The 15,126-nt window shown below is 67.2% G+C and overlaps 2 protein-coding genes across 5 annotated transcripts; one reads left to right on the forward strand and one right to left on the reverse strand.

The window, feature by feature from the left end:
* Positions 1-2,250: 2,250 nt before the first annotated feature.
* Positions 2,251-6,612, reverse strand: FAM110A (family with sequence similarity 110 member A). 2 transcript variants are annotated; one of them, XM_063350330.1, is made up of 2 exons: positions 6,507-6,612; positions 2,251-4,084 (listed from the first exon to the last, which is right to left on the reverse strand). In XM_063350330.1, exon 2 carries the CDS (start codon positions 4,013-4,015, stop codon positions 2,999-3,001), a length of 1,017 nt encoding a protein of 338 aa, XP_063206400.1. In that variant the 5' UTR covers positions 4,016-4,084; positions 6,507-6,612; the 3' UTR covers positions 2,251-2,998. The 2 variants fall into 2 exon arrangements, with proteins under 2 accessions (XP_063206400.1, XP_063206399.1); XM_063350329.1 differs by lacking the exon at positions 6,507-6,612 and adding an exon at positions 5,076-5,204.
* Positions 6,613-9,975: 3,363 nt separating this feature from the next.
* On the forward strand, positions 9,976-13,840 carry SLC52A3 (solute carrier family 52 member 3). Of its 3 annotated transcripts, none has more exons than XM_063350009.1 (4): positions 9,976-9,998; positions 11,813-12,883; positions 13,147-13,270; positions 13,406-13,840. In XM_063350009.1, the coding sequence occupies exons 2-4, from the start codon at positions 11,856-11,858 to the stop codon at positions 13,616-13,618; spliced, it is 1,365 nt and encodes a 454-aa protein (XP_063206079.1). In that variant the 5' UTR covers positions 9,976-9,998; positions 11,813-11,855; the 3' UTR covers positions 13,619-13,840. The 3 variants fall into 3 exon arrangements, with proteins under 3 accessions (XP_063206079.1, XP_063206078.1, XP_063206077.1); XM_063350008.1 differs by lacking the exon at positions 9,976-9,998 and adding an exon at positions 10,819-10,873; XM_063350007.1 differs by lacking the exon at positions 9,976-9,998 and adding an exon at positions 11,181-11,394.
* The last annotated feature ends 1,286 nt before the right edge of the window (positions 13,841-15,126 follow it).

Consider the following 15,126-nt stretch of genomic DNA (forward strand, 5'->3'; position numbering starts at 1 on the left):
CGGGAGCCTCACCCCGCTCCCAGCGAGCGGCACTCCAGGCAGCAACCGTCCCGGCACGGCCGCGGGCCCCGGGCCCCCCTGGTCCCCCCCCAGCCGCCCGCGTCCTGCCGGCGGCTGGCACAGCACGGCTGCACCTGGGCCGGGGGCTGTGTGCCAAGCCGGGGGGGTGGCCCCCACCCCGGCGTGCTGGGCCTGGCTCCCCAGACTGGGGTGCTGCTGGTTTTCTTTCTCTGCCGGCTGCCTGTCTGCAGCTCCTGGCTGCGCATGGGGCACCCATGGGAGGCCCCGGCATGATGGGGGGTTGTGAGGGCAACGGACACCCTCCCTGGCTGTCCCTCCTCCCTAGGAATAACAGACGGGCTCAGCTGCGGCTCCCCGCCGAAACCGGAGCCACCAAGAGGCAGCTGCCAGGGAAAATGATAGGGAGCGCTGGGGCCGTCCTGCTGTCCCCAGCAGGGACATGCAAAGGGGGGGCATTCCCGGGGGGGACACGCATCGCCTCGCCGCGGCTCTACGAGGGTTTCACGCAGGCGGTCCCACGGGTGCAGGGTCAGATGAAGACTCCTGCCTCGGGAACACGGCTGCTCCTGTGACACATGTGCACACGGATGGACACACACACACGCGCGCACATGGACACGCATGCACATGGGCACACATGCACACACGGACATGCATGCACACGATCACGCAGGGGTTTGGATGGCTGCGCAGCCCTGGCAGGTGTCAGCCACGCAGGCCACGGGATGCCAGGCTCAAGCCGAGGGCCAGCAGCGCCTGGAGGGGCACGCCGCTGCTCGGCCCCATGCCTGGCGGGGGGGGGAAGGTGGGGCCCCCTCTCTCCTTGGCAATAGCAGCAAATTTAGAACAAGCCTTGGACACGCCAAGCTGAGGAATCCGGCGGCACAGCCGGTCCCAGCCACAGGCAGGGATCCTGTTCCCGCAGAGCTTTCCCCGAGGGCAAAGCCTGTCCCCCCTCGGGGTCCCCATCGCTCCGGGGTTTCCGGCTCCTCCGGGAGTCACCCAGCACCCCACGTGCTGTCATTACAGATCCCTTGGGTGTGTGCTTCCTCCCCAGCCCTCTTTGTCAGCTTGACTCATAGGCCAGATGCCATCCCCGTGTCCTGCCCACCACGTCCTGCCTGCCGCAACCCAGACAGCCGGACCTGCCTGTACCCCAGCAGGAGCTGGACGTATCCTGCACCCTGGGCAGTGGCTCTGGGCGGACACACACAGTGCAAGAGCCAGGCTGGGGTGGGAAATATATCATCCCCAAGGGCTTTTTTGGGGACCCCAACTGCTGGATGGAAGCCCTGGTCAAGGTGGTGGATGTTGAACAGGGGCTGAGCCAGGGGGAAGCACTGGCTGGCGCGGGATGGGGCGGCAGCCGCTTTGGGCCCTTCAAAAATGAAACCTGCAGCCCTGGGGTGTGTGGCCGGACCTTGTCCCCTGCCCTGTCACCACCGCCACGCACATGGCGTTTGCAGACCAGGGCTCGTGCCAGGCAGGATGGCTCCCTGCACCGTGTGGAGCCATTTGCAGCCACGGCTTCACCACCATGGCTGGAGCCAGAGGGAGGCAGCGACGGGGCCGGTGTCCAGGTAGGGTTCCCCAGCTCCAGGTGCTGGTGGCCTTGGTTCCACCATGCCCAGCAGCCACCTGCCTGTGTGGGACACACCAGCATCGCAAGAAGCAGGGGGACCTCACTGGCGCAGGCAGCGCCCACGGTGCCGGGGGCCATGGTGCTGTGCAAGGCTGCCTGCGGATAACATACAGGTGTTTTTCATCTTCAAAGCGCTCCTCGCCCTGACTTTCATCCTTGCGCCTCCCCAGCCCGCCTGGGAGGTCTCTGCTATCACCGCCCCATCTCACAGCCCCGGAGGAGCCGGGACTCGGCCAAGCTCAGCGGCGCGTTGCCGGAGCTGGGCGAGGAGGGAAGGGAGGGCTGCATGGCTGGCACGGTGCTGGCTGCGGCACAGAGGGGAATCCCGCCGGCCGGGGCTCTGCCGGGACCTGCCGGACCCGAGCGCCGCCCCCGCTGTGCCCGCCGGGCCCCGCGCTGACACGCCGCGGCACAGCACCCATGGCTCCCACTGGCACCCAGTCGCTTGGCACCACCAGCGCCTGCTGAGCTGCCGGCACCCAAGGGTCCCTGCCCCATCCCGACCTCCACCGCCTCGAGAGACAGCAACCCACACAGCCTCCAAAGCACAGAGATTTAATAAAACTGGCTGCGTTACCGTTATTATTTACAGATCCAACATCAAAAAAAACAGTAAAAATGAGGAAAAGACCAACAATTGTCGTCTTCATAAATACCAGGGCCCAGCGTGCCCGGGGCTTTGCGCCTACTGGCACCCAGGAGGGGACACAAGCGCTCGCAGACACTCGCACACACACGCAGCCCTGGGCTGCTCAAAGCAGGGGGTCGGGTTCGCCCCCCCTTGCCACAAACTAGCCAGCGTCTCCCAGACCGTCAGCATTAAGACAGCGGACACCAGGATACGCCCCCGCCCTGGGCAGCGTGGCCCCCTCGGTGGCGGCTGCAGGGGGACAGCTGTCTCTTTCCCTGGGGCTGTGTCCCTGCTCCCTGCAGGGGGGAACCAGCCCCTTCCCCCCCCACCCATGGGTGCTGGCGAGGAGCAGGGCAGGCAGGCTGATCACACACAGGGTCCTGCAGGAGCAGGTAAGGGGAGGGTGTTGGGGACCAGTCACACACCCGGAGACACAAGTGTCCTCTGCCCTCCTGCAGGATCACGGTGACCTGGCTCTCCAGTGCTGATGGAGCCAGTGGGAAGGATGCCCAGCCGCTGCACTGGGCTCTGCCAGTGCCGCTGTGGCACAGGGGGCAAGGAAGCAAGTGCTGGGGGGGCTCAGTTCAAGGGTTCTGTCACCGCCGAGAGGTCCCCACGCCTCCCAGGGCACAGCCAGCGCTCCCTCCCCATCTGGCATCACCCACTCATGAGCAACACGTCCCTGGCGCCCACCACCACCGCTGCTACACGTCGGAGACCTGCTGGGGCTCCCTGGCCTGGCGCAGCCCGTACAGCCACTTGATGACGCGGGCGTTGCGCTCGATGACGGAGATGCCATAGGGGACGCGCTCGGCCGGCCGCCCCTCTGGCGTGGCGACGCTGGGCGGCGAGCGGCCGCCCTCCGAGCTGGCCGTGCTCACGCTGTGAAACTTGAGGGACACGATGTCGGAGCTGGCGCGGGCAAAGCGCTCGGCGCCCATGTCCTGCACCTCCTCGGGGTCGAGGCCGCAGTAGTTGAAGAAGCGCTCCAGGTCAGCGGTGGCCCGCGAGAGCCGGTCGCTCAGGTCCGACTTGGAGCGGTGCAGCAGGGGCTGCCGGCGGGCGCTGTCAGGGCGGGAGGGAGAGATCCGCGTCGGGGTCGCAGGCAGCCCTCCTGGGATGGGGGACGCAGGCACCGGTGTCACCTGGCCCTGCGGAGCCCCGCAGGGATGGACATCCACCCTCCGCACGGCCACGCTGCCGGGGGGCTTGGTGGCAGCGGGGCTCTCCGGTGGCTTGCTGGCACCCTCCGTCCCACCGCCCAGTGCCACGGGCGTCTCCACCCTCCACTTGCACTCCCGGCCCAGCGGGCTCTCCGCCTTGGGGAACGGGCTGTCGCAGAGGTTGATGAGGTTGTTGAGGATCTCCAGGTCGAGGGAGGTCTTTGGGCCACCAGCCTCGGTGCGTCGTGGCCCCGGGGGTGCCCTGCGGCTGGGGGTGAGCGCAGCCCGGCGCACCCCTGGGGTGAAGAGGGGCTGCTTGAGTAGCGGCGGCTTCACCGGCTCCTGCCTGGTGCTGGCAACCTGCTGGCTCTTCACGTACTTGGCCTTGTCAGCCTCCAACCTTTCCACAGCGCTGGGCTTCCCGGCGCCCGGCTCGGCGTGCCGGCGGAAATACGCGGGACCCTTGCGGAGGATGCGGATGGGCATGGCCGAGGTGAAGGGTGCCGTCACTGTCACCCCCTTCATGGCGTCGCCGGCTTGCAGAGCCTCGATGGGCATCCTCCGCGCCGGCAGCGGGGCGCGGGGTGGGCGACGGCCACGGGCAGCGAGGGGCTCACAGGCTGTCGGCTGCAAAGAGGGGCCGGAGTGAGGGGTGGTGGCGGGGGCTGGCGGGCAGACAAAGGCTGCGCAGGAGCTGTGCGGTGCCGCACTGTCTGCACCGCCTGAGCCGGGCTCCCTATTTGAAGGCAAACACCACGCCTCCGCCTGCCGCCGAGGCCTCCCCGAACTCTTCCCCGGCCAATCCGCGGAGCAAGCCTGCTTCAAACCGCTCCCGGGCCAATGGGACCAACGGGGAGGGCGCCCCGGCCCTGGCGAGGGGCACCCCGGGGAGCGAGGCCGGGGAGGAGAGGGGCGGCGGGGGTCTGGCAGCCCCTCACCGATGCTCTGCCCACATCGCCCGTGCCCCGGGGTGCATACCCTGCACCCAGGGGTGCATCACCTGCTCCCAGGGGAGCATTGCCCCCATCCAGGACTGCGTTGCCCACACCAGGGGGTGCATCCCCTGTGCATCCCCTGCATCACCCGCCCCACTCACCCACCACCCCACAGGCTGGGGGGTTCGGGGCTCCGTTCCCTTGGCTCTCCGCACCCTCTCAGGTTCTGGAGTTGCTCCCGGGCTCCCCACTCCCACCTTTGAGCCCCTTGGAAAGCGCCGGCGGGGGTTTCCACCCGTGCTTCCCCATCCGAGGTGTGCCGGGAGCCAGGCTGGGGCCCCGCGCACCCCGTGTCCTTGGGCCCCCGCCAACCCCAACAAGCACCGCCGCCCGCCCCAACGGTCGCGCAGAGGCACTGGCCCGCCCACGGCGAGGAGAAGGCGGGGGGGCAAACAAGCCCTGCACCCTTCTGCAGCCCCCTGCCGGGGGGTGGGCACAGTCAGAGGGACCCTAACACACAGAGGGGCTCAGGCAGTGAAGGGGCACAGGGGGGGACACACAGGGTGGGACCTGCCTATTCCTCCCCCTTCCGCCCCACCGCCCTTCCCGAGCCGCTCTGAAAACCCCCCCGGGGGTCCCAATTTGGGGGCAAAGAAGAGGTAATAGCAAACCCCAGCACTCACCAGGTGCGGCAGTGGGCACGGCGGGGGCCAGCGTGCCATGGCCCTGCTCCCTCCTGCGGTGGCCCGGAGCTGGCTGCCGGTTCCGTCAGCCACTCACCTGCAGGCAACTTCCTGGGTGCAACCCAGGGCCCATCCCAGCGTCGGCCGCCGGCAGCAGGAGCCAGCCCCGGCACCCACAGCACCACGCCATGGCCACGTCGAGCCACGGCTGCACCCCCTGCATGCCCTCATGTGCCAGCGTGTCCGCCCCGGCCCCCCCAGGGTCTGCACCCCAACGCGGTCCCCATGCAGCAGCCGCCCCACGGCACACGGTGCGTCTGTCTGATGCGCTGTGACGGGCAAGTGGCCTGGGGGAGGCTGGCTGTCCTTGTCCCCTGCCCCGGGGGGATACGCTGCCTTCTGACCTGGAAAGTGTCTGCAGGGGGCCAGCCAAGCGTGGGGACAGCTGGGGAGGGTCCCAGTGCCAACGCAGACCTTCCTGCCTCCTCCCCGGGGGCAGCTTTCTGCACCCCCCCATGGGGAGCCCAGCGCAGGGGCGACCTAGGGACAGAGCCAGCAGTGCAGGGCACCAATGTCCTTGCTGGGCAAGGACAGGGACAGGCAGGGCAGGCAGGGCCCCCCCACCAGAGCCCTGCTTACCGCCCCCACGGGACGCAGGGTCGGGATGTGCTCAGTGCTGTACAGATGCACAGACAGAGCTGGGTCCCACAGCCCAGCGGATCAGCAGAGACCTGGGGTGGTGGGGAGCACAGGCTGCTAGCCGGGTGCCCCCCAGCACCACCCTGCCGATGGCTGGCCCCACTGCCCTGGTACCCTGTGCCAGGCTCAGGGGGGGCTCCGCAGCCCGTCACAGGGGTGCAAACATGCCCCCCCAGCCCTGGGCAAGGAGAAGTGGGGACACATCGCAGCATCGGGCTCTGGAGCTCAGCACAGTAACAGAGGCTCAGCCCCGGAGCCAAGCCATGGAGGGGATGGCTGTTGGGGTGCAGGGAGGGGAACACATGGCCCCCCAGCATGGCCACCTGTGGCCAGTGTGGGCTCCCTGGCAAGGACAGGCCAGCCGGGCACAACCTGCTGCTCCACATTCCTGCGGTGCTGAGCCGTCTGCCCTGGCATGGCTTCGCTGAGCTGGGCTACACCGAGCCGAGCTGAGCCACCCTCCGAACAGCCCCAAAAACACAGCGATATTATCCCATGCCCAAAGCCTGGCCGGAGCATGGGGATCCGAGTGCCAGGGCTGACATCCCCACTCATGGTGGGCAACGGCTGACCATGCTCATGGCTCCTCTCCCTCCTGGTGTGGGTAGCCCAGCCAGGCTCGCTTGGCACCCTGGATCACCTCCTGCCTGGAGGCACCCCCTCCCCAGCTGACCCAGCCCCACGCTGCCGGCACAGGACCGGCACAGGACCGGCACCACCTCTGCCACTCACCTGGATCGGCCCAGCGACGTGGGAGCCTCCTCGGCACGGCTCAGCCGCCACGCTGCTTCTGCCAGGGGTGTCCCGGTGTCCCCACGCCTCCTCCTGCCCAGCCACGTCCTCCCCTGCTCCTCGCGGAACGATGGCTGGCGGGGTGGGCTGCGTGCCCCGTGGCCACCGAGCCCGCGTGGGGTGCAGGCAGCCGGCTGCAAGCAGCTGCCCGGGCACGTCTGGGCAGCCGGGTGTTTTTGGAGCGGGGCGTTGGAGCCAGGCAGCGCCCCGGAGCCTCGCCCTCCCTGGGAGCATCCCAGGACAGGTTTCAGGAGGGCAATCCGCCACGGGAGCACTCCCCCAGCACCCGGCTCAGAACCTCTGCCACTGCCCCGGGGACACGGGGACAGGACGGAGGAATGGGATTTGGGAACAGAGGGACAGTGGGGTGCTGGCACTGGCTCCGCTCCCACCTCCCACAGAAGCTCAGGGCTGGGCCCCCCCTTGCGCTGCTTCAAGGACCCCCCAGGAGCTAAATGCAGACGTCAATGAGCGAAAAACAAGCTCAGAGGCTAAATCCTCCCTGGAAGAGCTGGGTGGAGGCGGTTGCAGGTGCCCTGCAGCGCCCGAGGAGCAGTGGGGCTGGGGCTCGGCACGGCTCAGGCAGCCCCAGGCAGAGCCCCCCCCAACACCCTCATCTTGGTAGGTGCTAATTCCTGGCATTTAATTACAGCCCCTTGCCATGCCAAGGCTGTGCCCAGCTTTGCAACGGCGGAATTGACCCAGCACTGACCCTGCGCTACCCTGCAGTCACCGCCTGCTCCTGCCTCAGTTTCCCCAGCTGCGGGCTCTGCAGAGCAGCTCTGCTGGGTGGGGACACCTTTCCAAGGGACCTGGGGGCTCGGGGACTCGATGGGGAAGCTCTCGCTGGGCCAGGCATCACCTTGCTCCCCGCTGCCCGTGGGCAGAGGGAAGGATGCTGCCCACACCCGGCTCTCCCTGCAAGTCTCCGCAGGCGGCAGCTCGGGGCCAGGAGCCGGGGAGGTGACAGATGGGGACATGCCGAGTGCAAGGCCTTTGTCTGCACGGTGGCGGACGGACCCGCAGATGGCGGCTGCCAGCAGGGCCAGGGCCACAGCCCGTGGCCAGGCAAGCACCGGGCCCTGGGGATCCGGCCCTTTTGTCGGGGTCTCACCTCCGGCAGCGGCCCCTTCCCCGGCCGCCCCCCACCAGCCTTTCAACTTTCAACTTGACCTGCTCCTTTCACATGGAAATGGGATGCAAATGGAGCCGGGGGGGCTGCCAGGGGCCATTGGCTGCAACCTGCCAGCAGGTCCCCCCACTGAAATCTGGGGGATCATAACCACTGACGTGGGGCGGACAGTGGTCCCTGGGGTGAGGGGTCCCCCTTGTCCCCCAGCAATGGAGCAGCAGACCAAGAAAACCGTCCCCACTGCTCTCAGCTGAAAGCAGATATTAGGGGATGGCTCTTGCCGGGGCTGAGCTGGAGAATGGACCCCTGCTCTCCTGGGATGCTGATCCCCCCCTGTGCCCTTCCACCACCTGGCCATCCCCACAGCACAGGCAGTGCACCCACCCCAGGGACCCCCGCTGCCCCCCCTGCCCTGTGCTGGCTGCGGTTGGAGGTAGGTCCCCAGCCCTGGCCAGGTGGGGAGGGGGCTTCCCGGGCGGCCGGTCGCCGGACCCTGGCGAAGTCCCGCAGCCGGGGACCGCTCAGCTACCAAATGTTGCCATCTGCCTCTGGGACCTTCGCTCGCATCTGCCGGGGGTGCAGAGGGCCGAGGGGCCGGGGGGGCCGGGGGCTCAGCTGCAGCACGGGGAGGGGGCAGAGGAGGCACAGCCGTCTCACACCGCGCAGGCAGCACATGTCGGGCGGATTTGGGTGAGGAGCGTGAAGGGGCGGCATGGGGGTCCCGCACCCAGCACCCCCTCGGGATCCCCTGCACCGCAGCCATTCGTGCTTGGGAAGGGTCTCACCGCCGGCTGCGCTGCTCCTTTGTGCTGCCAAATTAAACACAGGGAAATCGCCATCTCCTCCCCATCCTCTCCCTGTCCCCAACCCCACAGACCCACAAGGACCTCAGCTGCCCCAGAGCCAGCCCAAGCCCCCCACGACTGGTTTCTCCCAGCCTCTTGGACCTGCTCCCCACCTCCCAGGTACCCTTGAGTACCTGTACTGGTTTGAGCTGGGATAGAGTTAATTTTCTCCATAGGAACTGGTATGGGATTTGTGGATTTGTGCTGAAAACAGTGTTGGTAACCCAGGGATGTTTTAGTTATCGCCGAGTAGTGCTTACACAGTGTCAAGGCCTTTTCTGCTCCTCACACCACCGTCCCCCAGTGAGTGGGCTGAGGGGGCACAAGGAGATAGGAGGGGACACGAATGGGACCCCACTGACCAAGGGATATCCCATCCATAGGGCGTCCTGCTCAGCGATAAAGGCTGGGGAAGAAGAAGGAAGGGGGAACATTCAGAGTGGTGGCATTTGCCTTCCCGAGTCACCGTTACGCGTGGTGGAGCCCTGCTGCCCTAGGGATGGCACAATTCCTGCCTGCCATGGGCAGCACTGAAGGAATGCCCAGTTTTGCTCTGCTCACGCAGACAGCTTTTGCTTTCCCTATGAAACTGTCTTTATCTCAACCCACCAGTTTTCTCCCTTTTACTCTTCCCATTCTCTCCCTCATTCCAGGATTGGGATGTCTGATGGGAGGTGTCCCTGCCCGTGGCCAGGGGGTTGGAACTAGATGATCTTTAAGGTCCCTTCCAACTCTGATATTCTATGATTTTGTGATAGTCCCCGCTGCAACCCCGTGGGGGCAAGGTGCAGGGGCCGGCTGTAGCCCCCGGAGGTGTGGGGCACAGGCAGGCAGGGCAGGCAGGGCAGGCAGGGCAGGCAGGCAGGCCACCGGAGAAGGCAGCCCCAGGTTTTGCAGAGCCGCAGCTTGCTCTCCCAGCGACACCCTCTGGGTGCTGTGGGAAGAGCCGCTGTGAGGCTTCCTGGGGCAGTGGGTGCTGGGACGGGACGGGGGTGTGGGGGGGTATGCTGCTGGGGGTGACCTGGCCTCTGTCCCCTCACCCGCGTCACCTCCCAGCCAGTGCAAGGGGCTCATGCGCTGGCTCATGGCTTGGCTGATCGCCCAGTCCCGTCTCACTTGGGCGTCAGAGGTTCCCGGGCAGTGCACCCGAGGTGGGACAGCCACCACGGTCAGGGGCCCCTGAGGTCCCTGTCCCAGACCGTGACCCTGCAGAGATTCCCCGGTGGGGACAGGCACTGTCACCGCGTGACATTCACATCTGCAAGCAGCAGCCTGAAATAGGTGGGATGCAGTTCAGCTGCATCAGGGGACAAGTGCAAAGCACAGGACACTGCTAAGAATAATCCCCGGCATCCAGCCAAGCCGGGGTGCACCGGGATAGCGGTGAGACTGCGGCCAGCACCCCGTGCCTCCGCCGTGCAGGCAGCAGGCATGGGGCTGTCCCTGGCGCCAGCGGTAAGCGGGGACGAAGGGCAGCGGTGGCCCCTGGGGTAGGGCAGGGACCGGGCTGTCCCCCGGCTGGCAGGGATAGGACAGGAGGGGGTCGGAAACTGGAGATGGCACAGTTGGACTTTGGCCACTGACACAGAGTGTGGAGCTGAAGGACCTCACCCGGCGCCCAGGGTCAGGCTGCACGGGATGAGCTGGGCTCGGTGGCAGGGAGAGGGGAGCGGGACCCCACGGCCGGTCCTGCACCCACCCGGGGATGGGGTCTGCGCTGGCGAAAACCGGGGACCCACTGGGAGGGGAAGCACGAGTGGGGGGTGGTCCTGAGCCTCTGCCCCCTCTGGCCATGCCCCCGTGCCCTAGCTGACCCCAGCCCTCAACCTGCCCTGTGACGGGGGGGGGACAGCTGGGACCGGAGCTGGTCCCTCTGACCCCCAAGCACTTGTCCCTCTGGCCACAAGGGTCCCCTCGGGAGTGAGACACACACCCTCCCCCCCGACCCGGCTCATCCCTCCAAGGACTTCAAAGCTTTTCGCTATGCTTTCTTATCGCTTTTATCTCATCATACCCTGTGCCGGCAGCCAACCATCCCTGCAGCTCATGTGTCCCCCCCGGGACCTGCTGGGACCCGCCCACCCAGGACAGGAGCCCTGAAACGCAGCCTTGGACCCCACTGCTGAGCACGTGGCAGGAGGGCGCAGGGTCCCCCCCCGGCCACCCCCCGACCCGGGGACTCTGCCAGCTGGGACCAGGACCCGGAGCAGAGCAGGGCCAGGCCGTCTCCCGTCTGCATCCGGAGGTGGTGACGTGCCTGCCTCACGTCACTGCCCGGGCAGCCAGGACTCGCTCCCGCCCGCGTGCTGCTGCCGGTTCCCCAAAGCGCAGTGAGTTCCCCCTTGGGAGATTGCCGAGGAACCGGTCAGACCGGGAGCCCGCTTCCTTCCTGGCTCCTGCTCCCTACCGGAGTGCCCAACGCCTCCCCACGGGGCCGGAGCCATGGGTGGGTTGTTGCACCCGCCAGGCTCAGCCCCGGGAGACGTGGGTTTCCTCCGCCGGGCTCCATGCTGCGGCAGAGGGCCGGAGCCGGTCTCTGCGGGGACACGGGGATGCGGGGATACGGGCCGTGGGGGTCCTCCTTCCCAGGAGCGGGAAGGGAGCAGGTGCCCGGGGTGGGCAGGGGATGTGGCCGGATCCCAGCTGACTCATCTCGCTGGTACGAGCCGAGGCTTGTTCGCAGGTGGGGCTGCTGGGGCCCTTCTCCCAGTGGCCACCGGAGCCTGCTGGGATCGCACTGGACCCGGCTGGGAGGAAACGGGGAGCTGCTTTGCCCTGTCTTGCGGACGTGGCGGGGGGTCCGGGGCCTGCATTCCCAGCAGAGCAGCTGCCCAAGCCTGTCAGCCCCCAGGTGAGAGCCATCTTCACCCCGTGCCTGGCTGCGCCGTGCCAGGCCGCGCCGTGGGGCTGGGGCAGGTTCAATGACCTGCCGGGTCCCGTCCCGGCTCCGTGCCTGGAGCCGCCGAGCCCCGGCTCTGCGGGGACAGGGCCCAGGTGGAGACGAGCAGGTCCCGCACCCAGTGCAAGGAGGGCACAGCGTTATTGCCCGTGGGGAGCAGGCGGCAAAGGAGGGGCCGGGCTGGGCTGGGCCGTGGGGAAGACATGCTGCTCCGCGAGTCCCGCACTGCTGTGACGTGTGGGAGAGGAGCCGCTCCGCCTGCCCACCTGCCTTCAAGAGGGGGAACGCAGGCGGCAGTCACGGGACACCGGAGTCGGGGTTCGAGGGGGTCAGGTCCCACCCCGCCGCTAATCGAAGCCTCTCCCCACAGCGCAGCGGAGTTGCCGCCGGGCCCAGGCACTGCAGCCTGAGCCATGGGGCTGCTCACCCATCTCCTCGCCTGCACCTTCGGCATGGGCTCCTGGGTGGCCATCAACGGGCTGTGGGTCGAGCTGCCGCTGCTGGTGACGGTGCTGCCGGAGCAGTGGGACCTGCCCTCCTACATCACCATCATCATCCAGATGGCCAACGTGGGGCCGCTCTTCGTCACCCTCATGCACCACTTTCGGCCCGGCTTGCTGAAGGAGGTGGCTGTTATCTACGTGGTCGTGTCCATCGGTGTCGTGGCCTGCGGGCTCCTGGCTTTCCTTTGGAGCCACACGTCCCACATCGCCGGGAGGTCTCACAGCACTGCCTTCCTGGTCCTCACCTTCTTCCTGGCCCTGGTGGACTGCACCTCCTCCGTCACCTTCCTGCCCTTCATGATGCAGCTGCAGCCCCAGTACCTGACCACATTCTTCATAGGCGAAGGGCTCAGTGGGCTGATCCCCGCTCTCATCACCCTGGGCCAGGGCTCTGGCATCTCCAGCTGCTTCAACGTCTCCCACATCGTCAACATCACCACTGGCAATGAGACTGTGGAGACCACCATCTACCAGCTGGAGACACATTACCTCCCAGCCAACTTCTCCACCCTTGTCTTCTTCCTCCTCATGACTCTGATGATGCTGGCCTGCTTGCTGTCCTTCTTCTTCCTCGCCAGGAAGCCCAAGGTGTGGGAGCTTTCCCAGCGGCAGCTGTTTCCCAGCAGCATCGTGTTAAGCTCATTTGACCAGCTCCCTGATGAGGGAGCTGGCTCGCGGCTGAGCAGAGGATGCCCATGCCCAAAGGATGCTAAGGAGCCTGGGGATATCCTGCCGAAGAAGGTCTCCTACCCCCTGGCCAAGCTCATCTTCATCTACTTCCTCATCACTTGGGTGAGCGCTCTGACGAATGGGGTCCTGCCATCTGTGCAGTCCTACTCCTGTCTGCCCTATGGCAACACCGCCTACCACCTCGCGGCCACGCTCAGCTCCATGGCCAACCCCCTCGCCTGCATCGTGGCCATGGTCCTGCCCAACAGGTGGGTAGCGGGGCACTGGGGGCTGTGGCGGGGTGTGCCCCGGGGACTTCTGTTCCAGGAACGGCCCCTGCTTTGCAATTGGGTGGGGGTAGAAGGCACCGGGTGGGAGAGGGGCCGCAGGGTGCCAGTGCCCTGGCAGCAGAACACCCCAGGAAAGGAGGATGGGGTCAGCACAGAGCCCATCAGCCTGTGTCACAGGTCTGTGCTGCATGCCGCGGCTGGGCTGGCAGCATTCTCTGGTGTCACTTGCATGTCCCTTGCAGGTCCCTGACCCTCCTGGGCATCCTCACCATAGTGGGGACAGGCTTTGGTGCCTACAACATGGCCATCGCGGTGATGAGCCCCTGCCCGCTCCTCCAGCAGTCCGAGTGGGGCGATGCCACCATTGTAAGTCATGGGGTCCCTCTTGCCTGGGGAGGTCTCCAGGGCCACCCCTGGCTCCATCCTTGACATAATGTCCCCTGTCCCCACGGTGGGGAACCCCCAAACCCTGCTGACCGCTCTCCCACCCTGTGCCACCAGGTCCTCTCCTGGGTGCTCTTCACCGGGACGCTCTCCTACGTGAAGGTGATGGCCGGGGTGATCCTGCGGGGCCGCAGCCACAGCGCGCTGGTGTTGTACGGGGTGGTGGAGCAGCTGGGCTCCCTCCTCGGAGCCCTGATCATGTTCCCCCTTGTCAACATCTACGGGTTCTTCAAATCCGCCGACTACTGCAGCCTTCAGTGCCCAGCATGAGGGGGACAGGTACCCCTGGACAGACCCTCTTGCCAGCACGCACCCCCAAAACCAGTGAGAGCTGGGGGGGCTGGGAAGCAGCACTGGGACCGGGGCGGCTGCAGGCACGTCTCCCCACTGGGCTCTGCCAGGTCCCTGGGCGGGTGCAGCTCCATGGCTTTGTCCCCAGCGCGGGCACGGAGCGTCCCTGTTGTGTTCAAAGGAATAGAAAGTCTTTGCTCAGCCCTCGGCTTCCTGCTGCCTGCGCTTCCACCTCCAGGGAGGGGCTGCCTGTGCCGGTGCCCCCCGCCTGGGTACTGCTCGGCTGGGGCCACGTCCCGTCCTGTTTCCCTGGGGGGTCTGGCGCCATTTGGCATCATGCCCCAAGACCCCCTCCAGGACCCCACGGATGTGCCCAACAGCACCGGCGGTGTTCCCGGCAGCTGCCCCCCAGACGATGGGTTTGCAGCCAGCTGCAGGGAGTGGGGACAAAGGTTGCTCAGGCAGGGCTGTGCCGGAGCCTGCCGTGCCCTGGCCACAGGGAGAGGGACCACGGGGGGGGACACGGGCAGGGGGCTTTCACAAGGGCCCCAGTAGCAGATGGGGAAACTGAGGCACGGTGGTACTGGGGGGACCTGCCTGGCATTTGCCATCCCCTGCAGTGGCCCCGTGCACTCTTTCTGCTCCCTCCCCATAGCCCTGTGCCCCCCTGCAGACCATCCCAGTCCTGCTGCACCCCAAGACAGGCAGCACTGGGGGTGCAGAGCCGGAGAGGGGCCACAGCACAGCCCCACACCCCGAGCGGTGCTGGGCACCGCGCTGGTTTGCGGGGGTGGCATGGGACTGGTGCCAGGGCCGTGCCACTTGGTACCCAACTGCACCTTGGCCGTGCCAGCCAGGGTGGGGGCCAGGTGGGGACTGGGGCATGGTGGGGACAGGGGGTTGGGGGGCAGCCGCAGCCCCCAGGAACCTGCGCCCTGCACGCGCCTGCGCCCCTTCCCCGGGGCACGAGGCAGCCGGGCCTTTGTCCCCGGCCCTTTGTCTGGCAATCTGCTCCCCGAGCCGGCGGCAGCGCCAGCCCCGCGCCTGGCGTGCCTCAAAGCCACGGATTGGAGCCACTTCGGGGCTCCGGCTGCGGCCCGGCTGCCTCCGGGAAGGACGCGGCTGGAATAGCTAATGGCCAGCAGCCCCCCGAGCCGGCGGCACTGATGGGGGTCCCGCGGCAGCAGAGAGGGCAGGAGTGAGGGCAGTGGGCTTTGCCCCCCAGCACCACCGGGCATCGCCCCCCGGCAGCTCCTGGCTGGCCCCACAGCAGCACATGTCCACCATTGGGCCCTGGGGGGGGACACAAGGGGCAGGAGGGGGTTGCTGAGGACCAGTGGGAGATGTGGGGGCACCGCGGGGCAGCTTGTCTCATCCCAGGAGCAGGATGTGTCCCATGGCCCTTGCCGGGATTCGGGGAGCTGAAGCGGGGACACAGCCCCTCTCGCCCTGCACCCCGAGAGGATGCTCGTGCCCTTGGAAGCCCC

The sequence above is a fragment of the Chroicocephalus ridibundus genome, chromosome 12 (assembly GCF_963924245.1).
Source record: "Chroicocephalus ridibundus chromosome 12, bChrRid1.1, whole genome shotgun sequence".
NCBI classification, from domain to species: Eukaryota; Metazoa; Chordata; class Aves; order Charadriiformes; family Laridae; genus Chroicocephalus; species Chroicocephalus ridibundus.